The following is a 26,445-nucleotide window of genomic DNA, read 5'->3' as shown; positions in this document are numbered from 1 at the left end:
GGCAGGAAGCACAGAAGGAAGTTTTAATTTTGTGTTAATTTTAGGAGTGTGCTTCTCCGCGTGTTTTGGCCTGGCTTTCCCCAAAACTTCCTTTCCTTGGGCAAACTTTTCTCTTTTAAAAAGAAAAAAAAAGGCACTTCGAAAATGCAGAATATATCCAGGCGTCCTTCGGGGCGCCAGCTGCCCCCTTCTCCTTCGAAAGACCCCATTGGAAGGGTTCCTCCCCCCCAATTCTACGATCCCGGAGGGCGGCGTCTAAGAGAAGCTAGGTTGGCGACTTCAGCCCCGGGACTGACCCAATTCAACCTTGCTGCTTCAGCAATCTCCCATTTTTTTAAGCCTGGGAGCGGAAACCAAGCAGAGATCACCAAACTGGAATAGTGTTAACGAAGAATCCCAGGTTTAAAAACATCCACCGCCAACCATGCAGCTCCTGCCAAGGGCGCCATTTGAGGGACGCTGGGGAAACTGAGGCCCGGGGGGGGAGACACCACTCTGGAGGATGTCCGAAGGTTGGAAGCGAAGTTGGGAGATGTTTTAAAGTCTCTCTCATTCTCATTCTCTCTCATCTCTCTCATTCTTCTCATTCTTCTTTCTCATTCTCTCTCTCATTCTTCTCATTTCTCTCTCATTCTCATTTCTCTCATTCTCTCTCTCTCTCTCTCATTCTCTCTCATTCTCTCTCATTCTCTCTCTCATTCTCTCTTTCTCATCTCTCTCTCATTCTTTCTCATTCTCTCTCATTCTCTCTCTCATTCTCTCTCTCTCATTCTCTCTCTCATTCTTTCTTTCTCTCCTCTCATTCTCTCTATCACTCTCATTCTCTCAGGCTCTCATTCTCTCTATCTCTCTCATTCTCTCATTCTTTCTCTCTCATTCTCTCTCTCATTTTCTCTTTCTCCCCTCTCATTCTCTCATTTTTCCTTTCTCCTCTCATTCTTTCTAGATCTCTCATTCTCTCACGCTCATTCTCTCATTTTCTCTCCTCATTCTTTCTCTTTCTCTTATGCTCATTTTCTCTCACACTCTCATTCTCTCTCCCTCATCCTCTCTCTAGCTCTCATTCTGTCTTGCTCTCATATATATATATATATATATGAGATATATATATACACACACATACACACAGAGAGAGAGCCTTCGAAGTGGGGAGACCTCCATGCCCGGAAGGCAGAGAAGCTAAAATTCCAAAATTCCTTTTTTTCTCAGCCTCTTCGAGTTGCGTGGAAGATGAAAAAAAAAGGGGGGGTGTATCTTTGGAGTGTAGATCCCATTCCTCTCGGCCGTGTTCTTGTTCTCCGGCTTTCTGACTTTGCGACTTAAAAAAAAAACACCCCTCTTTTTTAAAAAAAAGTGTGGGGGGAGAGACAAGCCATGCCCCCCCCATAGGCCTAACGCTTCATTTTCACACAGAAACCCCCCAAAAATAAAAAGAATACAAAAATAAAACTGAACTTGTTAGACATAAAAGAACATGCAAATCTATTAAAAAAAAAAAAAAGCAAAAACCTTGGTTTGACCCCGAACACGTGACACGGTCTCAAAATAGTGACCTCCCACCTCGGAGGGAGGGAAATCGGGGGTGTGGAGGGAGGGGGCAAAGCAAGGAGGACGGAACCAGTGGGGAGGGGCTGGTTCTCCTTCTCCCCCCGCCCGTCCGCCAAATTCTCGGCTGAAACGGAGTCCCGATAAGGAGCCTTTTCTTGTGTTAATCCTGAAACGGTAAAAAAAAAAACACGACCCTCTTCTTCTTTCCCCAACCCCCCCAAATCTTCCTTTTCTTTTAAAAAAAAAAAGAAGAAGAAGAAGATGATTTCTTGGTTTAGAATTCGTCGTGCCGCACTAAGGCCTCCCGAAATCCGTGGCCTGGCTGCCCACAAAGAGGTCGTACTTGTCCACAATCTCTTCTCGGGTGAGCTGGCCGTCCTGGGGAAGGGAAGGAAACCAAAGGTGAAACAACTGGGAGGGACCCTGAGGGCGTAAGCTAGCTGGGTCGTGAAACGTCTGTGGAAAAAGCAACCGGCTTCGGAGAACACCCAGGATCCCCACAGTCCTCCTGTTCTTCCTCCTCCTCCTCCTCTTCAAACCCTGCTTCCAATTGAGCACTGATAATGTTCCCTAGTTGGGTGATGAAACGTCTGTGAGAAAAAAGCACCGTGCTCAGGAGTCCCTCCTTCTTCCTCTTCTGTTTCTCCCCCCCTTTCCTTCCTCTCCTTCATTCCTTCTTTCATTGTTCCAACTTTTCCCTCTCCTCCTCCCCATTCTTTTCCTCCCCTTCATTCCTTCGGCCTCCTTTTTCTTCCTCCTCTTCTTCCTTCCTTCTTCCTCCCCTTCATTTCTTCTCTTTCATTGTTCCACTCTTCCTCCTCATTCTTTCCTCCTTCTTTCTTTTTCCCCCTTCATTCCTTCTTTTATTGTTCCTCCTCCTTTCTATTCCTCCCTTTCATTCCTCTTTCCTTCCTTCTTCCTCCCCTTCATTCCTTCTCTTTCATTGTTCCACTCTTCCTCCTCCTTCTTTTCCTTCCTTCTTCTTCCTTTTTCCTCTCCTTCATTCCTTCTCTTTCATTGTTCCACTCCTCCTCCTCATTCTTTTCTTCCTTTTCATTCCTCCTCTTCTCCTTCCTTCTTCCTCCCCTTCATTCCTTCTCTTTCACTGTTCCACTCCTCCTCCTCCTTCTTTTCCTCCCTTCTTCCTTTTTCCTCCCCTTCATTCCTTCTCTTTTATTGTTCCACTCCTCCTCATTCTATTCCTCCCTTTCATTCCTCTTCTCCTTCCTTCTTCCTCCCCTTCATTCCTTCTCTTTCATTGTTCTCCTCCTCCTTCTCCTCATTCTTTTCTTCCCCTTCATTCCTCCTCTTCTCCTTCCTTCTTCCTTCCTTTTCCTTCTCTGCCTCATTTTTCCTTCTCCTCCGCCTCTATACACCCCCCCCCCTCAATTCCAGCACTGATGATGTTCCCTAGTTGGGTCACAAACGTTTGCAAGAAAACCGCCAAGCTCAGAGAGCACCCCATCCTCATCCTCCACCCCTGCCCCTTCTTCTCCCTTCTCTTCCTCCTCCTCCCCCACCAATACCATCCCGCCCTCTAGCACTGATCGTGTTCCCTAGTTGGGTCACGAAACGTCCTGCAGGAAAGTCCAGTTGCTCCTTTTTGAAAAAGCCACTTTGGGCCTTGCAAGAAAGCTACCAATCTCAGAGAGCACCCAGGACCCCCCCAAAGACAGAAGGCTGCCCCTGAACCCCCACCAGGCCCAGAATGACCCATCCTAATGGAATGGGGAGGCGAGGGAGCATGCAGATGTGCAGCCTGGTTCCCCTTCTTTCCACGGAGCCTTCCAGAAGGAGTCACTCCTGTTCTCATTTGACCTGGTGAGAATAAACCCTGGGCGAGAAAGGCAGGTCCAAATACAGCTCATGGTGTTGTGGCCCGCCAGCAGCCAGCAGAGCTGGCGGCAGACTCGGACAATGAGGAGGTTGGGGAGGAACCTGGGCCAGTCCTGGAGTCTGGGGAAGGCTCTGCGTCGGAGGCAGAGATGGGGCCAGGCCCCTCCGACAGTTATCAGCTACCTTCAGAGTCGGAGATCAGTGGGGAAGAAGAACAGCTGGAGCCTGTTCCCGATGTGCACATGCACAGAGCTGCCAGACGAAGGGTCTGGGGAAGGCTCGGATGAGGGCTCTGCGTCGGAGGCAGAGATGGGGCCAGGGCTGTCTGACAGTTATCAGCTGCCTTCGGAGTCAGAGATCAGTGGGGAAGAAGAACAGCTGGAGCCTGTTCCCAGTGTGCACATGCACAGAGCTGCCAGAAGAAAGGAACAGCTAAGGAACAAAGGTTGACATGTGAAAGCACAGGTGCACGGGGAATGGCCCCTCCCAGAGGGAATAAAGAGGAGCTAAAAAGGGGAGTGGGGTTTGCAGGAGACCATTAGTTCGTTTAATTAGTGTCAAGATCTGTTCCTGACTTCTTGCCAAGTCATTGCTGCTACCGCCTGGCGTCTGGAAGCTATCGGCCTGGCAACTCTCCCAGACTGATAAAGGTCTGTCGTTGTGCAATCTCTTGAAAGACTTGTTGGCCGGGACTTTGCTGGAGAGGAATTCCCTTGAACCTCAATAAAAGAGGTTTTATCGGGACGAGGAGTTGGCTGCATGACCTTGGGAAGGTCTAGGTCAGAACAGGTCCTCTCACCTTGTCCTTATCCGACTCGTAAACCAGGTGCCGCGCTTCGGCCTCGGCGTGGTCATAATCAGAGGGCAGGATCCAGTCTTTGGTCTCTTCCTTGTCCATCTTCCCGTCGTGGTTCTTGTCCCGGAACTCCACAAATTGTTCTCGTTCCGTCTTGACCCATTCAGGTTCCTCCGTGTTCCCGTCATGGCTGTACATGTCACCTGCGGAGGGAACGCCCGGGGGCGGGGGGTGGTGTCTCAATTCTAACCGTAGGGTCCTGCCTGTTGAACGGCAGAACACCGGCGGTCCTCGGCTTACAGCCCCAAAAATGGAGCCCCATATTCCCGTCACTAAGCAAGACGGCTGTTTCTTTGGAGCCAAACCAGTCGGGGGGCCGATATGCGAATAACGCTGCCGTTATTCAACCACTCGGTGAGTGAAAAAGGAGGTGCTGGCCTGTAAACCTAAATGCTGTTGCTAAGGGTCCCATTTTATGACCTGTTGCGCAACAACAGCGAAGCGAACCGCAGTGGTCCTTAAAAGTGAGTAACACAGCTGTTAAGCAAAGCTGGCTTCCCGTTGACTTTCTGTGTTGGAAGCTCGCTGCAACGGTCGTGAAGTGTGAAAAAAACGGTCCCAGGTCTGTTTTTTTTTTCCAGCGCCGTTGTAACTTCAGTCACTAAATGAACAGTTGTTAAGTCGAGGACTAGATCGGTAACCCAGTTTGATCATTCAGCTGGGTGCCAACCCAGGACATTTCCATATGGTTCAATGGAGACACCCCCAGGGGAACACGGGGCATGAGCTAATGAAAGGCCCCCGTGGCGCTTCCTGGGGTTTAACATCTGGGGGCCATGGCAGGATCTGGCCACGACTCACCTATATATTCTTCCAAATTAATGAAGCCGTCTCCGTTCTTATCGATATCCTCCATGGTTTCCTGTAGAGAAAAAAAATCAGGGGCAGCATTATTTATTTTATTTCCCAATTTTATTATAAACAGCTCAAGGCGGCTAACAGATCTAATCTTCCTATTTTCCCCACAACAACAACCCTGTGAGGTGGGTCAGATTGAAACAGAGGGACTGGCTCAAAGTCACCCAATTGGTTGGCATGCCTAAGGCGGGATTAGAACTCCCCATCTCCTGGTGAGTGGCCCAAAGTCAGCCAGTTGGCTTTCATGGCTAAGGCGGGACTAGAACTCATTGTCTCCTAGTGATTGGTCCAGTCACCCAGCCAGCTTTCAGCCCTAAGGAGGGACTAGAACTCACCATCTCCTAGTGATTAGCCCTAAGTCACCCAGTTGGCTTTCATGCCTAGGGCAGGACTAGAACTCCCAGTCTCCTGATTTCCAGCCCGGTGCCTTCAACACTAGGTCAAGCATTTAGGATTTTGAAATCCCATTTTCCAATTTGAAGACCTCAGTGAAGCTGACCCCGAATGCAGTGTGAAACACCCACACCCACACCCACATGCACACCGACACAGAAACCAATGTGGGGTGCAAAAACCCAGAGCAACAAATGACAACCGTCTCATCAGAAACGAACGCTGTAAACGAAACCGCCTGGGGAAGAACGAACAGAAGAGCGGGATGCAAATTCCGAAGAGATCTGCTCCACAGGACGACCACAAAGGAGGACGCTTCACATAACGGCTGTGTGATCTGCTTAACAACAGGTTTGACTTAAGAACCACGGCAGAAAAAAATAATAATAAGCTCAAAACGGAGCGGCGAGAGCAGAGGCCGAGTGGGGCCAGGGCGCGAAGGATGGTCCTTCCAGAGCATCGGTGAAGTCCGAAGAAGCGCGAGAGTGTGCCACCCTCCCCCCACCCCCAAAATCTTCTCTCTTGGGTGAGTGGTCCCATTCCCCTCTCCTCTCCCCCCCAGGCATACTACCGAGTTACGAAGGTTCGGGATCGCTGCCCTAATCCTTTTTGTTGCTCTCCTCTGCGCTCTTTCTAGAGTCTCAACATCTTTTTTTAATATAGGGGCGACTTTTAATCTAGAGATTAAAGACTCACCCCGCGTATCGTCTGTACTCCTAACCCATTTTTTTCCCACTAACGTTTAGCCTTCTTTTTTTAAATGTTGTGTGTCGATGATTTTATGCGTTCCAACCTAGGCTTCCCCCAACAGCATGAAGCCGACTCCTCGTCCCGATAAAACCCCTTTTATTTAGCTTACAGTGAATTCCTCTCCAGCAAAGTCCCAGCCAACAAGTCTTTCAAGATAGTTCACAATGACAGACCTTTATCAGACTTGGAGAGTTGCCAGGCCGATATCTTCCAAACGCCATGCTGTAGCAGCAATGACTTGGCAAGAAGTCAGGAACAGATCCTCACACTAATTAAATGAACTAATTGTCTCCTGAAAACCCCACTCCCCTTTCATTACTCTTTTATTTCCTCTGGGAGGGGCCATTCACCATCTACCTGTGCCTTTACTCCCAAATTGACCCTTGTTCCTTAGCTGTTCCCTTCTTCTGGCAGCTCTGTGCCTGTGCACACTGGGAACAGGCTCCAGCTGTTCTTCTGCCCCACTGATCTCTGATGGCAGTTGATAACTGTCAGACAGCCCTGGCCCCATCTCTGCCTCGTGTTCCTTAGCTCTTCCCTTCGTCTGGCAGTTCTGTGCATGTGCACACTGGGAACAGGCTCCAGCTGTTCTTCTTCCCCACTGATCTCCAACTCCGAAGGCAGCTGATAACTGTCGGACGGCCCTGGTCCCCATCTCTGCCTCTGATCCAGAGCCCTCGTCTGAGCCTTCCCCAGACTCCAGGACTGGCCCATGTTCCTCCCCAACCTCCTCACTACTGTCTGACTCTCCCCACCCCCCAGCTCCGCTGGCCACTGGCGGCCCACAACACCATGAGCTGTATTTGGACCCTAGGAGCAGAGAGCCTCCTCCAGAATTAGACAGCAGAGAAACATCAGGAAGGGAAATATATCAAAACCAAATGATAAATAGAGTCCTCGACTTAGAACAGTTCCGTTTGGCATGATCCCAGGATCAAAATCTGGATGCTTGGATGACTCATATTTACGACGGTCGCAGCATCCCGGGATCACTCAAGCCCTCTTTGCAAACTTTCTGACGAGTAAGTCAACCAGGGGGAATCCGATTCACTGAACAACCTGTTAAGAACTGCCGGGATGGACTTAACCCCAGTCATAAAGCGGGGCAAAACTCTCTTAGCAAATGTCTCCCTCAGCCCGGTCGTAAAACGGGGCAAAACTCTCTTAGCAAACATCTGGCTCAGCCACAGAAATCTGGGGCTCCATTGGGGTCGTAAAGTCGGGGACCGCCTGCGATGCGTCGCTAGATTAAAGCCACCCACCTGCACGACGATGTCCTTCATGTAGTCGTATTCTTCCGGGTGCAGGAAAGCTGTGAATTCCTCCTTGGTCGCCAGCAGGTCCCCATCCTGGTCGGCCATTTTGAAGCGCCGTTCGTCCCGCACCATCATCTGCTTGTAATTGAAGCCGTCGTCGGGGTCCGGATCGTCTGAATGGCAGAGGTGGGGTTGTTACCGAAGGGTGACTTAGGCAACCATCCACTTTGACAATACACAGCAGCCCAAACGTGGCCACATCCCAGGTGTAGTCCCAGCCCGAAGTCCAGGCAGTCCTCGACTTAGGACGAAGGACGTCGTAAGTCGAGGACTGCCTGCCTGGCAGCACAATCAGCGGGGGCTGCTTTGCTGGCTTCCATGTTCTAGAATCGGGAAGCGTGGAGATCTTTGCTCAACGGACACCAGGGTCAACTTTCGGGGGTTTGGGGTTATCTGGAAAAATGGTCTGTAGAGATTCGCCGTCCGCCAGGTTGTCCCAAAGGTTCCCTTTTTTTCAGGAGGCAACTGGACTTTCTTTTGAAGACGTTTCGCTTCTCCTCCGAGAAGCTTCTTCAGCTCTGACTGGATGGTGGGGAAATGGGAAGGATTGATATTCCTTGCAGACGGCTGGTCATTTGCATCCCTTTATAGAGTCATTGGGACCACTTGGAGGTTGTGTCTGTGTCCTCAGGGTCACCTGAGTGGTGTGAATGGGTGTGGAGCAAAAGGAGTGTGCAATTCCAAGAAGGCTCCACACCCATTTGCACCACTCAGGTGACCCTGAGGACACAGACACACCTCCAAGTGGCCTCAATGTCTCTCTAAAAGGATGCAAATGACCAGCTGTCTGCAAGGAGTATCAATCCCTCCATTCCCTCCATCCAGTCAGAAGGCTCCACACTCATTTGCACTACTCAGATGGACCTGAGGACATAGACACACCTCCAAGTGGCCTCAACGACCCTCTAAAAGGATGCAAATGACCAGCTGTCTGCAAGGAGTATCAATCCTTCCATTCCCCACCATCCAGTCAGAAGGCTCCACACCCATTTGCACCACTCAGGTGATCCTGAGGACACGGACAAACCTCCAAGTGCTTCAATAACCCTCTAAAAGGATGCAAATGACCAGCTGTCTGCAAGGAGTATCAATCCTTCCATTCCCCACCATCCAGTCAGAAGGTTCCACACCCATTTGCACCACTCAGGTGACCCTGAGGACACAGACACACCTCCAAGTGGCCTCAATGTCTCTCTAAAAGGATGCAAATGACCAGCTGTCTGCAAGGAGTATCAATCCCTCCATTCTCTCCATCCAGTCAGAAGGCTCCACACTCATTTGCACTACTCAGATGGACCTGAGGACATAGACACACCTCCAAGTGGCCTCAACGACCCTCTAAAAGGATGCAAATGACCAGCTGTCTGCAAGGAGTATCAATCCCTCCATTCCTCACCATCCAGTCAGAAGGCTCCACACCCATTTGCACCACTCAGGTGACTCTGAGGACACAGATAAACCTCCAAAGTGGCCTCAACGACCCTCTAAAAGGGTGCAAATGACCAGCTGTCTGCAAGGAGTATCAATCCCTCCATTCCTCACCATCCAGTCAGAAGGCTCCACACCCATTTGCCCCCACTCAGGTGATTCTGAGGACACAGAGAAACCTCCAGGTGGCCTCAACGACTCTCTAAAAAGGATGCAAATGACCAGCTGTCTGCAAGGAGTATCAATCCTTCCATCCCCACCATCCAGTCAGAAGGCTCCACACCCATTTGCACCACTCAGGTGACTCTGAGGACACAGATAAACCTCCAAAGTGGCCTCAACGTCTCTCTAAAAGGGTGCAAATGACCAGCTGTCTGCAAGGAGTATCAATCCCTCCATTCCTCACCATCCAGTCAGAAGGCTCCACACCTATTTGCACCTCTCAGGTGACCCTGAGGACACAGAGAAACCTCCAAGTGGCCTCAACGGCCCTCTAAAAGGATGCAAATGACCAGCTGTCTGCAAGGAGTATCAATCCCTCCATTCCCCACCATCCAGTCAGAAGGCTCCACACCCATTTGCACCTCTCAGGTGACTCTGAGGACACAGACGAACCTCCAAAGTGGCCTCAACGACCCCCTAAAAGGATGCAAATGACCAGCTGTCTGCAAGGAGTATCAATCCCTCCATTCCTCACCATCCAGTCAGAAGGCGCATTTACACCTCTCATTTGCACCTCTCAGGTGACCCTGAGGACAGATAAACCTCCAAGTGGTCCCAATGACTCTATAAAGGGATGCAAACGACCAGCTGTCTGCAAGGAGTATCAATCCTTCCATTTCTCCACCATCTAGTCAGAGCTGAAGAAGCTTCTTGGAGGAGAAGCGAAACATCTTCAGAAGAAGAAAAAACCCAGAAAGTGCAGTTGCCTCTTAGGAAAAAAAAAAAGCACCTTTGGGACTGGGAAAAATTGCTTTCCGGGTTTATCCGCTTCGGGGTGGCGGCTCCTCGGGGAGCGCATGCTGTTTGCCATCCCTGGTTATGTGACCTCACCAAAGTCAGGTCAAGAACGTGGTTTAATCTGCCCTTAGTGATAAAATGGACAGCGTGCAGCTAGGCTCAAGGACAGCCAAGGCCGAGCAAGCAGAGCCAAGGCTGAAAAGCAACCGCTCCCCGAAGCTCTTCATAAAAGCAAAAGCAGAGGCTGCCTTTAAAATGATGTTGGCAGCTGCACACAAATGCTCTCTATGGCTGCGTTTTCCAACTTCTGCCATTGGAAGTATGCGTGGACTTCAACTCCCAGAATGCCGTGGCTAACAGGCTAGTGAAACTTGTGGACTTCAACTCCCAGAATTCTCTGGCCAGCCATGCTTGAAAATGCATGGACTTCAACTCCCAGAACTCCCTGGCCCACATGCTAATGAACTTTAAGCCTGTGGACTTCAACTCCCAGAATTCTCTGGCCAGCCATGCTTGAAAATGCATGGACTTCAACTCCCAGAATTCCTGGCCAGCCATGCTTAAAGAGGCATGGACTTCAACTCCCAGAATTCCCTGGCCAGCCATGCTTAAAGAGGCATGGACTTCAACTCCCAGAATTCCCTGGCCCACATGCTAATAAACTTAAGCCTGTGGACTTCAACTCCCAGAATTCTCTGGCCAGCCATGCTTGAAAATGCATGGACTTCAACTCCCAGAATTCCCTGGCCAGCCATGCTTAAAGATGCCTGGACTTCAACTCCCAGAATTCCCTGGCCCACATGCTAATGAACTTTAAGCCTGTGGACTCGGTTTGATTCCTCCGAGTTCTGTGTTCGAACTTGAAAGGGTGAGCGGGAAGTGGGCCCGGCATGACCGTCCCTCCGCCCTTTTGCACAGTCCTAAAGCTGGGAAGGGGCCCTCAGAGGTCATCCAGCCCAGCCCCTGAAGGCTTCTCCCCCCCTTCACCCCTCTCTGAAAGGGCGACAATCCAGCCTCAGTTTGACTCCCAGAATTCTGCCTTCGACTTGAAAGCAGGTCTATAGGCCCGGCATGACAGCCCACCCCTCCCTCCCTCCTTCGGCCCTTTGCAGAATCCTAGAGCTGGGACCTCAAGAGGTCATCCCGTCCAGCCCCCCGCAAGCTTGGCCACCCCTGAGAGGCCACCCTAACCAGGAGGCTCGGGGTTTGACTCCCGGAGCGCCTTCGCGTTTTGGGACTTTAAAAAAAGGGGAGAGCGGAAAGCCTGGGGAGCCCAACCTGACCCTCCCTCGGTCCTAAGGGTCCCTAAGAGGTCATCCAGCCTGACCCCCCGCAGCAGGCTTCGCCGCCCGTTTCCCCCATCCAGCAGGGCTGCTACTCCTCCCCCGCCCTCCCCGCTTGCACCTTACCCAGGTAAGTGCCATAGGTGACATTCCTGTACTCCTCCCAGGAGATGGAGCCATCTTGGTTCAAGTCATACTCCTGCCACTGGCGCGCTACGTTCTCAGAGACGTACTTCTTCTGCGCCTTCTTAATCCAGTCCTTCAGCTCCCCCTCAGTCACAAACCCATCCTTATCCGTGTCTATTTTGCTCACAATCGCGCTACGAGAAAAAAAAGGGGGGAGGGGGAGGGGGGCAAGGTTGAGCCTGGGGAGGGGCAGCTTAAGGGCCCGACCTACCTAAGACGTAGCCGTAGGTGGCGTTCTTATACTCCTCCCACGAAATCAGGCTGTCCCCGTTGAGGTCGTGGCCCTTCCACTGGCGCTCCACGTCCTCGTAGATCCAGCGCTTCTGGGCAAACTTAATCCAGGCTTTCAGCTCCTCCACCGTTACAAACCCGTCTTGGTCGCCATCTATTTTACTTACAATTTTTCTGTCGGGTGGGGGGAGGCAGAAAAAGAATTAAAGAGCAGGAGGCAGGCGCTGAGGAGTGGTGGGGGAGGGAGAGAGAGAAATATGGAGGGCGGGGAGGTGGAATACCCCCAAAAGTCCAGTTTGTTATGGCCCAGGAGAGCCAGGGGTCTCGACCATGGCTTCTTTAAGAGGGTGGACTTCAAGTCCCAGAATTCCTCAGTCTGGTTTAAGGTGAATGGACTTCAAGTCCCAGAATTCCTAAGTCTAGTTTAAGGTGAATGGACTTCAAGTCCCAGAATTCCTAAGTCTGGTTTAAGGTGAATAGACTTCAATTCCCAGAATTCCTCAGTCTGGTTTAAGGTGAATGGACTTCAAGTCCCAGAATTCCTAAGTCTGGTTTAAGGTGAATAGACTTCAATTCCCAGAATTCCTCAGTCTGGTTTAAGGTGAATGGACTTCAAGTCCCAGAATTCCTCAGTCTGGTTTAAGGTGAGTGGACTTCAAGTCCCAGAATTCCTCAGTCTGGTTTAAGAGGGATGGACTTCAATTCCCAGAATTCCTCAGTCTGGTTTAAGGGGGATGGACTTCAAGTCCCAGAATTCCTCAGTCTGGTTTAAGAGGGATGGACTTCAAGTCCCAGAATTCCTCAGTCTGGTTTAAGGTGAATAGACTTCAAGCCCCAGAATTCCTAAGTCTGGTTTAAGGTGAATAGACTTCAATTCCCAGAATTCCTCAGTCTGGTTTAAGAGAGGTGGACTTCAAGCCCCAGAATCCCTCAGTCTGGTTTAAGGTGAATGAAATTCAATTCCCAGAATTCCTCAGTCTGGTTTAAAGTGAATGGACTTCAAGTCCCATAATTCCTAAGTCTGGTTTAAGGTGAATGGACTTCAATTCCCAGAATTCCTAAGTCTGGTTTAAGGTGAATGAAATTCAATTCCCAGAATTCCTCAGTCTGGTTTAAGAGGGATGGACTTCAAGTCCCAGAATTCCTCAGTCTGGTTTAAGGTGAATAGACTTCAAGCCCCAGAATTCCTAAGTCTGGTTTAAGGTGAATGGACTTCAATTCCCAGAATTCCTAAGTCTGGTTTAAGAGGGATGGACTTCAAGTCCCAGAATTCCTCAATCTGGTTTAAGGTGAATGAACTTCAACTCCCAGAATTCCTCAGTCTGGTTTAAGGCGAATGGACTTCAAGTCCCAGAATTCCTCAGTCTGGTTTAAGGTGAATAGACTTCAATTCCCAGAATTCCTAAGTCTGGTTTAAGGCGAATGGACTTCAAGTCCCAGAATTCCTCAATCTGGTTTAAGGTGAATGGACTTCAACTCCCAGAATTCCTCAGTCTGGTTTAAGGCGAATGGACTTCAAGTCCCAGAATTCCTCAGTCTGGTTTAAGGTGAATAGACTTCAATTCCCAGAATTCCTAAGTCTGGTTTAAGAGAGGTGGACTTCAAGTCCCAGAATTCCTAAGTTTGGTTTAAGGTGAATGGACTTCAAGTCCCAGAATTCCTAAGTCTGGTTTAAGGTGAATGGACTTCAAGTCCCAGAATTCCTCAATCTGGTTTAAGGTGAATGGACTTCAACTCCCAGAATTCTATCTATCTCTATCATCTGTCAATCTATCTATCCACTCAATCTATCTATCTATCGGGGAAATCATCGACCACGTTTCCCCGAAAATAAGACCGGGTCTTCTATTAATTTTTGCTCCAAAAGATGCATTAGGGCTTATTTTCCAGTGAGGTCTTATTTTTGTGGAAAATACGGTACTCAGTGCGTCCATCGGGCTGACTATCTTAACCGAGGCTTATTTTCGGGGTAGGGCTTCTATTATGGGCATCCTGGGAAAAACCCAAGCTAGGGCTTATTCTCCGGTTGGGTTCTGATTTTCAGGGAAACAGGGTATCCATCTATCAAGTGTAGTTTAATCCAAAGACTAGAAACTCCGATCCACCGATAGTTTCCTTCTCCAATGGCCCAGGTGATAAAATTCGAAAAAGCTGAGCAGATGCCAAAGCCCATAATCCTGTCTCTCCACCCCACCCGCCAAAGCCTGGAACAGCAGAAGCATCAGCATTCAGAGCCGAATATAACCGCAGTTGTCACTCCTGTGATTTGACATTTGGGCCAAGGGAGGAGCAGGGGGGGGGGGAGCCTCAGCCAACTCCTCGCTCTGTTCTGGGCCTCCCGTGCGCTGATGCCATAAAACCAAATGGATTGTGCACACTGTATTAATGGGCATTTCATTAATATACTGGCTCCCTACCCAGTGTGCGTACCAAGCCCCTCCTTAGGTGTACCCAGGTAAAGAAAACACCTGCCCCTTCCTCCTCCTCCTCCTCCCTCCTCCTCCTCCTCCTTCTCCTTCTCCTCCTCCTTCTCCTTCTCCTCCTCCTCCTTCTCTTCTCCTCCTCCTCCTCCTCCTCTTCTCCTCCTCCTCCTCCTCTTCTCCTCCTCCTCCTCCTTCTCCTCCTCCTCCTCCCTCCTCCTCCTCCTCCTTCTCTTCTCCTCCTCCTCCTCCTCTTCTCCTCCTCCTTCTCCTCCTCCTCCTCCTCTTCTCCTCCTTCTCCTTCTCCTTCTCCTCCTCCTTCTCTTCTCCTCCTCCTCCTCCTCTTCTCCTCCTCCTCCTCTTCTCCTCCTCCTCCTCTTCTCCTCCTCCTTCTCCTCCTCCTCCTTCTCTTCTCCTCCTCCTTCTCTTCTCCTCCTCCTCCTCTTCTCTCCTCCTCCTCCTTCTCTTCTCCTCCTCCTCCTCCTTTTCTCCTCCTCCTCCTCCTTCTCTTCTCCTCCTCCTCCTCCTTCTCCTCCTCCTCCTGTTATTTATTCAATCAATCAGAACAGAACTAGTCCAACCCCTTGCCCAAGCAGGAGACTATTTCAGATACACGTGGCCGTCCGCTCTCTTCTTATAAACCTCCAGGGGTAACAGAATATCAGAGTTGGAAGGGACCTCGGAGGTCTTCTAGTCCACCCCCCTGCTCAAGCAGGAGACCTTATTCCGTTCCAAATTAATGGTTGTCCAGCCTCAAAAAACTCCACTCACAACTTCTGGAGGCAAGCAGTTCCGCTGGTTAAATGTCCTTAATTCCAGGTTGCTTCTCTCCTGCATTAGTTCCCATCCGTTGCTTCTCCTCTTTGTCTTCTGGTGCTTTGGAGAATAATTTGCTCCCTCCTCTCCTTTGGGGAAGCCCCCTCAAATACTGGAATGTTGCTACCGTGTCCCCCCGCTAGTCCTTCTTTTCTCTAGACCAGGGGTCCCCAACCGCCGGTCCGCGGACGGTGCCGGTCCGCAGAACAAGCCTTACTGGGCCGCTGGTTGCTGGCGCCGCCATCTTTTTGGTAAAAAAGTGCTTCCGGTGAGCTTTTCCAGGTAGAAAGCTCACGAAGCACTTTTTCATCAAAAAAGATGGCGGCGCAGCGCTTCGTGAGCTTTTCCGGGTAGAAAGCTCAGCCATTTCATCAAAGATGGCGGCCAGCTCGTGAGCTTTCTGGGTGAAAGCCATTTCACCGAAAAGCTCACGAGGCTGCGCCACCATCTTTTTGACAAAAAAGATGCGGTGCCAGTCTGATGCCGGTACCGGGCCGCGGCGTCGAAAAGGTTGGGGATCACTGCTCTAGACTAGCCATTTAGTTGCATGTCAGCAAACCAACAGGTGAGCTGTCCAGGTTTCCAACAAACTGAGATCAAGGCTATGCATCTTAACTGGAGGGGAACTTAGTTTAACTCCAGAGGGTTTTTTTCCCCTTGAGAAAATAAGAGGCGGCATTAAGAATCCGAGCTGAAAAAACAGCAAGGAAAATAAATGAACTGGAAAGGATCAAAGTTTTGGGAACAGTAATTGTGTGTGTCCCCCTTTGTGACAAGCCATGAACGACACTTAATTTGCTCAGGGCTGGGCAACCACAGGTAGTCCTCGGCTTACGACCACAAGTGAGCCCCCAATTTCTTTTCCCTAAAGCGAGGAGTTGTGAAGTGGCTTCTGCTCCATTTTAAGACCCAGCCTGCCCCAGTTGTGAGGCGAGTCACAGACGCTCCACTTTACGACCATGCCTGTCACGGCCGTGAGCTGAATCCCTGCAACCCAGTTGTTAAGTGAATCGGGCTTCCCCGCTGCCGTTTATCGGAGGGTCGCAAAAGGGGATTGCGCGACCCTAGGACACTGCAACCGTCATAAATACGAGACAGTTGCCGAGCCGTCTGAATTTTCATCACGTGAGCGTGAGGGGGGAACGCAGGAACGGTCTTAAGAGTGAAAAACGGTCCTAAGTCCCTTTTTTCAGCGCCGTTGTATTTTCGGTCGCTAAGTAAGTGGTTGTAAGTTGAAAACTACCTGTTTGCTTTTTAAGGAAACTGCCTTCTAGGAGACCCAAACACCCTCTGGAACTTAATGCTGAAAAGGAAAGACTAAAGGGAACGTCGAGACGCTGCATTTCGGGGATTCGATCCTCTGCACCTCTATAATGATCTGGTTTGGCTCTGCAACCCAGCAAGACAGGCACAGACTTCAACGGATAGTTAGGACTGTGTTGTGGTCCGCTGGCAGCCTGCGGAGATGGCAGCGGAGTTGGACGGTGGGGAGGAACATGGGCCAGTCCTGGAGTCTGGGGAGGGCTCGGACGAGGGATCTGCGTCTGACACAGAGATGAGGCCAGGGCCATCTGGGAGCCTCCAGACTCTGACAGCAGTGAGGCAGAAGAATAGCGGGAGCCTGTTCCCAATATGCGTATGCGCATAGCTGCCAGAAGGCAAGAACTGTTAAGACAAAAGGGCCAACTCGGGAGTAAGGCTTGGAGGTAATTGGATCCTCCCGTAATACATAAAGGAAGAGCAAAGGGACATGAGCCTTTGCAGGAAGCAACTTTGTTCGTACTAGTTGGTTTGAAACCTGAAACTCGATGTTGAATTTGTGCTGTTTCACCTTGTACTAAATGTCCGTGTAATTGGACATTTAGTCGTTGGCAACATTTCAAGGAAGATAAAGGTGGGTGCTTATCAGCCTTATCCCAAAGGACTGTGGCAGACTTTTGTGGGGCTATTTACAAACCGTGTGAGACTCATTACGGGCTGTGAATGACTAAAATTCACAGCCGTTGAAGTACAGAAAAATGGGTTTTGGGACTAACGTGTGTTTATTAGTGTCTCAATAAGCCTTGGTCAGAACAGACTGCAGAAAAAACAATGGCTACCAACCTGCCTTCCATGGAGGACCTGTATCCAGCACGAGTCAAAAGAGGGCTGTGGAAATATCTACAGTCCCCTCACATCCTGGACATAAACTGTTTCAACTCCTTCCCTCAAAACGACGCTACAGAGCACTGCACACCAGAACAACTAGACACAAGGAGTTTTTCACCGAACACCATCACTCTGCTAAACAAATAATTCCCTCAACCCTGTCCAACTATTTATTAAGTGTGTATCACTATTCTTCTTCTCATCCTTCCTATTACCTATCTCCTCCCACTTATGACTACATTTATTTGTTCCCTAGTATGATTTGATTATGGGACGCGGTGGCTCAGGGGCTAAGACGCTGAGATTGTCGATCAGAAAAGTCGGCAGTTCGGCGGTTCGAATCCCTAGAGCCGCGTCACAGAGTGAGCTCCCGTTACTTGTCCCAGCTTCTGCCAACCTAGCAGTTCGAAAGCATGTAAAAAAAAATGCGAGTAGAAAAATAGGGACCCCTTTGGTGGGAAGGGAACAGCGTTCGGTGCGCCTTCGGCGTTGAGTCCTGCCGGCCACATGACCACGGAGACGTCTTCGGACAGTGCTGGCTCTTCTTTGGCTTTGTAACGGAGGTGAGCAGCGCCCCCTAGAGCCGGAAACGACGAGCACGGACGTGCAAGGGGAACCTTTACTTTTACCTATGATTTGATTGCTTATTTAGTAACCTATGACTATCATTGTTGTATCTTATCACTCTTGATGAAGGTATTGTATTTTTCCTTTATGTACACTGAGACCTTATGCCCCAAAGACAAATTTCTTGTGTGTGTAATCACATTTGTCAATTCAGTTTAACCAAATAATTCCCTTGGACCATGTCCAAGGTTCTCTTATCTTACCCCAATCTCTCCTTGCTCTCCTCTGGAGTCAGCTGGTCAAAAGTCTTGGCCTCATCAACCCCCAGGAAGGCGTCGTGGTCATAATCAAAGTTCTGGCCATCGTCGTGGACCTTATCGCTCAGCTGAGCGTCATGGTGGACGCGGTCCTTCTTCTCGGTGGGCTTGCTCTGGGCGCAGAGGGCCCACAGGGCCAAGTACCCAACCACTCGCTGAATGCCCAACATCATGGTGAGGCCCTGAGGGATTCAAGCAGAGGAAAGGAAGGTGAGTGTCAACAACCCATTACGAGGTGCAGCGGATCCTCAATTCGAGGCGGCACAGGAGACAACGCCAATATCTAATCAAGTGGAAGGGCTACCCCTTATCAGAGGCATCTTGGGTAAAGAGTAGGAATGTCCAAGCTGATTTGCCTTGTGAGGAGATTCCGTGCAGAAAAGCCAAACAAGTTCTATACCTGCAAAAGTTTTCTTTTTGTGTTGTGCAGGTTACCTTCAAGAAGCGAGGGGAGCCAAATGTCAACTCATAAAAATATTTCTCTGGTCTTTTAGAGTTGTCAGAAGAAAGGGAGTGGGGGGAAATAATGCATGCCTCAAATATTTTCATAGATAATTGCTAGGCGGCCGAAGCTTCTGGCGCACAAGATTATTACTGGAGAGCATGATTGATGACTCTTGGTTACAGATGTGTCCCATTGGAGAATATACATCCAGGGGGTGTGGGGAAGACCAGGGTCAAAGGGGAAATGATGTATTTTAGTGTCGGCTGCACCCAGCTAACGCCAACATGACCACTCCTAATAAAGCATTTTTTTTTTACTCCGAGAAATGCGGTTAGAGACTTATGATTTAAATGGGGGTGGATTTGTCAGAGCCCTGACAGTTGGCTTCATACAGGGCAGTGCTGGTATGTCGCCTCTAATAAATCCTTCAAAGTTTTTTTGAAGTTTGGCTCGAGAATCATGATTTAATTAGGGTGATTGCCAGAATCCTGACAGGCTACTTGCTTGGTGGCCTTCGAAAAGGGTCAGACTAATTCATGGAAACCCCGAGGGCGAAGAGCTCTTGAGTTTTGATGGCAGTGGGCCTTGCCCAGCTGGTCGTCTCCTAGGGCAGGGGTCTTCAAACATAGCCCCCTTTAAGACCAATGGACTTCCAACTCCCAGAATCCCTCAGCCGGCCATGATCTTGCCTGCAACGGTCGTTGTGTGAAAAAATGGATCCCAAGTCCCCCCTTTTTTGTGTTCAGTGTGTTGTAACCTCCCAGTCACTAAGTGAACTGTCATAAGTCAAGGACCGCCTGTATTATCCAAGGGCTGGCACGCAATTTCGCCCTGACCACGCTGTTTGCATTCCCAGCCTCCTGATCTATTTATAACCTCTCTGATCCTTCCAGATTTTTGCCTGGATCCCTTGGCACAGAAGCCCAACTTATATTTCCACTGCCTTTTCAGGGCAACACATGACATCTGGAGAGAAATAAACCCGTAGGAAAAAAAATATATACATCCTGCTCTAAATGTGCATCAATCTTGGTCTGAGAATAGACATGATTTGGATGAATTCGGAACGGAGTGAGAATGTGCAAGAGATTGAAATGGAACCCAAATGTTTGGGTAGACCACAACCCAATAAAAATTAGCTGGAAGGGACCAAAGAGGAAAATAAGGTGGACTTTAAATCAATCAATAACCAAAGATAAAGAATTTACACAGATAATGGAAAGAAAAACGAGAATTTTCTTTAAAGGGAATAGAAAGGAACAGACCTCCTTACAGAAGGTGTGGGATACTGTAAAAGCAGTCATTAAAAGTAGCTATAAGATTAGCAAAAAAATACTGGATAAGGACAAAACACTGGATAGAAGAAATAATTAAACAGCAAACTGAATTAAGACCGGAGGCTTTTCTATTAGGTATAATAATGGGAAAATATGATAAGAAAACAGAATATTTAATGCTACATTTATTAACAGCAGCAAGAATAACTTATGCACAGAATTGGAAAAATGACAGTATGCCACCGGAGGAAAACGTGATAAGAAAAATACTAGAGTGTGCCCAGATAGATAAATTGACCATAGAGATAAAGGACAGAGAGGAAATGATTATTTGACGTGGAATGTACCGTATGATTGGCTAAATAACAGATATAAAGTTGAATAGAGAAGAAGACCATAAGGTAATAAGGTAAAAGATATAGTGGATAAAGAGATTAAGCCACGTAGACAAGTGTATAGATAGTTAAGATTTATGTAAGTACGTATACCATCACAAAAGCATTGTAATGAATGGAAATGTTATATACAAGAAACATTGTTTAATAAAAATTATTTTTTAAAAAAAAACATATAAAAAAAAACTGGAAGAAGAATATTAAAGGACTGGAATGAAGAGTCACAAAAGGATCCACGTAAGATAGGCTTAAGAAATCAAACGGAGCTGATCAAACATAAATTAAATACCATAGAAAAAGATGAACTGGCACAACAAATAAAAAAAGAATATGGCAAAAACTTTTTCGAAAGTGCCAACAAAGTGGGAAAGGAGCCTAGCCTACAGACTGAAACAAGAAAAAGAGAAGAAGTGGATAATAAAACTACAGGATGAGAAAGGCCCATGTCAACCTTAAAAGGAAAAAAAAAAAGACATAATACATAACTTTTATAAGACCTTGTATGATAACAATGAAGCACCAAAAGAAAAAAATAACACAGTCCTTGGACAAGGCTGACCTACTCACAGTTCCACAAATGGTGAAGAATATGCTTGGATGAAAGAATATCAACGACAGAACTTTACAAAAGCAATTAAAAAGAAGCCAACTTATATTTCCAATTTCTTTTTCAGAGCAAGGGAGACACACGCACAAATACACACACACACAAATACACACACACACACAATGCCCAAGGGGAGGGAAATGACGTTTTGCTGCCCATAAATTCCAAATTGTGACTTCCAAATGTCACAAATCATTCCATGGGATTGGTTGTTTTTTTTAAATTTAATTTTTTTTTATTTTTAACATACAATAAATCCATTCAATTTCAATCATGTGTCGATTAGGTACATCTTTTATGTACTTAACAATTACTAATAATATTTTCCTTAATAGTATAACCATATAGTAATAATCACATTCCCCTATATATAATAGCAAGAGCACTTAGACTTATATACCGCTTTATAGTGCTTTCCAGCCCCCTCTAAGTCAGCATATTACCCCCAAACAATCGGGGTCCTCAATTTTACCCACCTTGGAAGGACGGAAGGCTGAGTCAACCTTGAGCCTGGTGGGATTTGACCTGCCAAATTGTAGGCAGCTGGCCGCCGAAGTAGCTTGCAATACTGCACTCTAACCACTGCGCCATATTATTGTATTGTATTTTAAATATATTATATTAATAATATTCAGTACATCTATTACACTAGTTTCTCTTATTGCTTTATAATTACGTCCAATCCCTTTTAATTAATTTTATTTTCTAGCCACTATAAAACAAGTCCCATACCATTTAAGATCCAGATTCTTTTTCTTTAATTTCTAACGTTAATCTATTCATTTCTGCACGAATATTTTCTCAATTACTTTTCCTTCTATCGGTATCTTGTCACTTTTCCAATCCTGAGCAAATACAATTCTAGCTGCTGTTAATGCATGTATGATTAAATGTTTTTTTTCTCTCTTTACTGTAACCTTCCTAGTAAAAAAAAAAATATTTCAGGCTTCCAATCTATATGTCGTTTAATCATTTTTTTTCCAACCATGTGTGTATATTTTAGTCCGGTATCTTTTAGCTTCTATAAATCTTTGTGTGGGATGGCTGTCGTTCCACGTTGTGCTATTTTTGGGATCCCAAATCCAGTTGCACCATCGAAGGAGGTCAAGGGGGGGGGGGCTGGGGGGGGGGTGCAGCTTGTCCCTGAAACAGCACCAGATTCGGGTGGGGGACAGTTTATAGGATCCCACAGCAAAGACCCTGGGATCAACCCAATCTATCGTTGGACTCGATGGGTTTTAATACAGGCAGTGCTCAACTTACCGCCACAACGGAGGCCAGAATATGCTCTGTTGCTAAGGGGAACATTTGTTTGGCGAGTTCTGTCCCATTTTACGACTTTCCTTGTCACAGGTTGTTAATTTCTGCAGTTGCTGAATTAGCAAGAACCCCGTCGTTAAGTCAACTTTGCTTGTCTGAAGGTTGCAAAAGGGGATCACACGACACACACACTCAATCTGGCTTCCCCCCCATTGACTTTGAAGGTCGCAAAAGGGGATCACATGACACACACACCCTGGGGACGCTGAGACCGTCGTAAATGTGAGTCAGTTGCCAAGCATCTGAATGTAAATCACGTGACCACGTGGGGATGCTTGCAAGGGTCTTAAGCGTGAAAAACGCTCTTAACTCTCTTTTTTTCAGTGCCACTGAAACTTTGAACGGTCATTCAACGAAGCGTCGTAAATCAAGGACTACCTGTATACCAGTAGATACCCATCTCACAACCTACAACGATTCTGGGCAGGTCCCGAAAGTTAAAAATGCAGAAAGCAAGAGAGAAAAAACCACCACAAAAGTCATGAAAAGCTAAAATACACTAAAAAACTAAACTAAACTGAACTATAAATTAAACTAAACTAAACTTTAAACTAAACTAGTTTAGTTTAATTTATAGTTTAGTTTAGTTTATATAAATTAAATTAAAATAAAATAAAATAAACTTTAAACTAAACTATAAAACTAATAAACTAAACTATAAATTAAACTAAACTAAACTTTAAACTAAACTATAAATTAAACTAAACTAGTTTAGTTTAAAGTTTAGTTTAACTTATAATTTAGTTTAGTTTAGTTTATAGTTTAGTTTATATAAATTAAACTAAACTTTAAACTAAAATAAAATAAACTATAAATTAAACTAAACTAAACTATAAACTAAACTAAACTTTAAACTAAACTAAACTAAAATAAACTATAAATTAAACTAAAATAAACTAAAATATAAACTAAAATAATAAAAAATTAAATAAAAAATTAAATTACAAAAAATAAAATAAAATAAAAATGAACACATACATAATATTAAAAATATAACCAACCCAAGAGAGCACCAATCTCCTTCTTAAAAGTGCGCTCACTCAGCAAACTTTCCACCCAGGACACCGGGTGGTTTAAACACAATTGGATTTTTATGACGGTGACTGGAATCCAGTCACTGCCTGAGAATTCCTTGGAACCAAGCCACCATTAAGCCTGACATTTGATCCATGGACCCTGCGATCAAGTTTTGTTCATCCATTAACAAGAGGCACAAACTGGGAAACGGAGAGATAAGGAAGGAATTAATCCGTACTTCCGCCAAGAGGTGGCAAGGGACGATGACAGTCGGGGAAGAGCTGAAAATTCAGCCCGTATTCCCGAATACACAGGAAGTCCTCGTTTAGTGACCAATGACCGGTTCTCACACTTAACGACCATCGCAGCAGCCGACGGTCACACAATCAAAATTCAGGCACTTGGCAACTGACTCATAGTTATGACGGTCATAGTATCCCAGGATCATGCAACCCCCTTGGTGACCTGCTCACAAGCCAAATCAAGCCAGATTCACTTAATGACTGTCTTGCTAACAGCTGCCTTGATTCCCTTAACAACCATGGTGAGAAAGTTCGTAAAATGGGGCAAAGCTCATTTTAGCAGCTGTTTTGTTGAGTGAAGACAATATTAGGCTCGATTCTGGTCGCAAGTCGAGGATTTACCTGTATATAATAACCACTTTGGTTTCTTTTTTTGTGGTGAGAGTCTACTAACTGGGTTGGGAAGGTGGAACCAGGTCAGTCCAGTTAGGGAAAGGCTGGTCAGCCTAGACCTGAGAGAGAACAAAGCCTCAATGTCTTATAACAAGGATCTCCAAACTTGATCACTTTTAAGGCTTGTGGACTTCAACTCCCAGAATTCCCTCCACTAAGCTAGGGAATTCTGGGAGTTGAAGTCCACAAGCCTTCAAGTGGCCAATTTTGGAGATCCCCTGACCCATACAAACATATAGCTGTCAAACGGAAGCTCTGCCCTCAGAACAACTGGACACAAACCAGTTTGGCTGACCACAGCAACAATCAGACCAGTATGAGTGATCAGGGAATTCTGGGAGTTGAAGTCCACAAGTCTTAAAGGGGCCAATTTTGGAGATAGCAACCCATACAAACACAGCTGTCAAATGGAAGCTCTGCCCCCCCCCCCAGAACCACTGGACCCAAGCCAGGTCTGGCTGACCACAGGGACAATCAGACCATCATGGCTTGCTGGGAGATTCTGGGAGTTGAAGTCCACAAGCCTTCAAGTGGCCAATTTTGGAGATCCATGACCTACACAAACACCCAGCTGTCAAACAGAAGCTCTTCACCCAGAGCCACTGGGACTCAAGCCAGGCCTGGCTGACCACAGGGACAATCAGACCATCATGGCTTGCTGGGGAATTCTGGGAGTTGAAGTCCACAAGCCTTAAAGACAGACCTATTTGTAAAATACAAGCTCTGCAACCCAGCACCATTGGGCCCAAGCTGGTTCTGGCTGACCAAGAAGTGGGGGGAAGGGGGGGTTTCCTATGCATGGCCTCCCTCTGAGGAGCCATCAGGGTAACCCCCTCCCCCTCAATAAAGAAGACCCCACTCCCAAAAGGGGGAGACCACGTCAGATCTTGGCTGCCCAACAGCTGGAGAAGATGCAAGAAGGAGGCTGCCCTCCCAACTTTGACACCCACCCATCCCAACAGGGTTAAGGCAGTCCTGGGATTCAGGGGGGGCAACAGACTTCCTGGGACCCCCACCCCACCCCACCCCTCTCCCTTCCTTCCTTCCCAGCATGCCGCACCAGGGGGAGACCCTGATCCCCCCCCTCCAGCTGCTAGACTGGGCACTGATAGCTGACCCTCTCTCTTCAGGCTACCCTGATCTTGAGCGGACTCCAAGGAGAACCCCTCCAAGGGAGATCACACACACACCCCTTCCTCCTCCTCCTCCTCCCAGACCCCCAAAATGGGGGAGAGGGGGGTGAGTGTCCCTCCCCTCTCGACCCCCCCACCACCACCCAACCCCATCCCGCAGACCGGCTGGCTTTTCCTGGATTCCCCCAACCGGCTCTTCCCAAACAGAGGGGTGGGGGGAACTCCGCTCCGTCCCGCTGGGGACGATGGGGCCGGGAGTCCTCCCCCCTCCTCCCGCCGCTTCGCAAGCTGGAACCCGGCCAGGCTGGTGAGTTGGCCGAAGGAGGGAGGCAGGGAAGGAGACGCTGCCCCGAGCGGCCTGGGAAGAGGGGGGGACTCCAAGGCCCATGTGCCTCGGTCATGCGCGGCTGGGGAGCATGGGAGGTATAGTTTCCCACCCATCCCAACCCGGTCCTCAACGCCGGGCGAGCGAGAGGGGCTGTTTGGAGGAGTCCCTCCCCCGCCTCAATGAAGCCGAGCCCTCCTTCCCCCGGCCGTCCACCCTGTCCCGCTTACCGTCCGGTGGCAACGACGGAGAGAAGCAGCGGCGAAGCGTCGCCGAGGGGGGGAGAAAGACGACGGAGAGAGGGAGAAGAAAGGGGAGGAGCCGCGCAGGCGCCCAACGCCCACGTGACGGCGGCCCAGGCCGGAGCCGGCGAGCGTCGACGTCTCTAAACCCACTCCGATTGGCTGAGGGAGGAGCAACGGCCCCGCCCATCCCCGAATGGACTATAAAAAGGGTGCTCGCTGACCACGGCCCCGCAGTTGCCGCCGTGGCAGCGGCGCGGAGGGAGGGGGCGGGAGGCTTGTGTTGGTGGGGGTGGGGGAAGGCAGTGGTTGAATGAGTTGTTTCCGGGCTTGTCACAATCGCAATTCGCACGCTGGTCTGAGCGGTCGTTGCGTAGTCATCCCGTCATCGTAGTAGTGTGAACAAATACCTGTTTGAGAAGGGGCGTTGTGAGATCCTCTAGCCCAGGCCCTATTGTTATGTGTGTAGATTCCTTCCATCTGTGCGAGGGTGTCACGATGCCCTCAAGAGTGCCTTTTTTTTTTTTAGCGAATTTTTTAAAGAGAACTGTAACACCCCCAAACTGCACCCAGTCTGGGGGTCATTCGCCAGCAGATGGGGGACCCTGGCACTCTCTCTTGAGAGAATGGGGGGCTAGGAGACAAATGGACAACAGCAGACATTGGGAATAGAATAGAATAGAGGAATAGAATGGAATAGAATAGAATTAGAATAGAATAGAATAGAATAGAATAGAATAGGAAAGGAAAATAGAGGAATAGAACAGAACAGGAAACAATAGAAGAGAATATAGAAATAGAACATAACAAAATAGGAAAGAACAGGAAAGAATAGAACAGAACAGGAAATAATAGAATAGAATATAGGAATAGAATATAGGAATAGAATATAGGAATAGAACAGGAAAGAATAGAATATAGAATAGAATAGAGGAATAATAGAATAGAATATAGGAAAGAACAGAACAGGAAGGAATAGAATAGGAATAGAACAGGAAAGAATAGAATAGAGGAATAGAAAAGAAAATAGGTGTTGAATACTCTAGTAAGGAGTGAAGCCAAGGAACTAAGGCTTC

At 48.0% G+C, this 26,445-nt stretch overlaps 1 protein-coding gene across 1 annotated transcript; it reads right to left on the bottom strand.

The window, feature by feature from the left end:
* Positions 1 to 1,468: 1,468 nt before the first annotated feature.
* On the bottom strand, positions 1,469 to 25,429 carry CALU (calumenin). Its single transcript, XM_087968966.1, is given in 8 exon segments — positions 1,469 to 1,851; positions 1,854 to 1,926; positions 4,184 to 4,383; positions 5,042 to 5,102; positions 7,504 to 7,670; positions 11,626 to 11,819; positions 17,860 to 18,095; positions 25,358 to 25,429. Coding segments are annotated over 7 exon segments (951 nt in total). The 5' UTR covers positions 18,087 to 18,095; positions 25,358 to 25,429; the 3' UTR covers positions 1,469 to 1,822.
* Between the last annotated feature and the right edge of the window lie 1,016 nt (positions 25,430 to 26,445).

This window comes from Notechis scutatus, chromosome 6 (genome assembly GCF_049901735.1).
Source record: "Notechis scutatus isolate UNSWTSFEM ecotype Mainland chromosome 6, rNotScu1.2, whole genome shotgun sequence".
NCBI lineage: Eukaryota > Metazoa > Chordata > Lepidosauria > Squamata > Elapidae > Notechis > Notechis scutatus.
The sequence above is the reverse complement of the archived record's forward strand: the minus strand, read 5'-3'. Positions and strand labels throughout refer to the sequence as shown.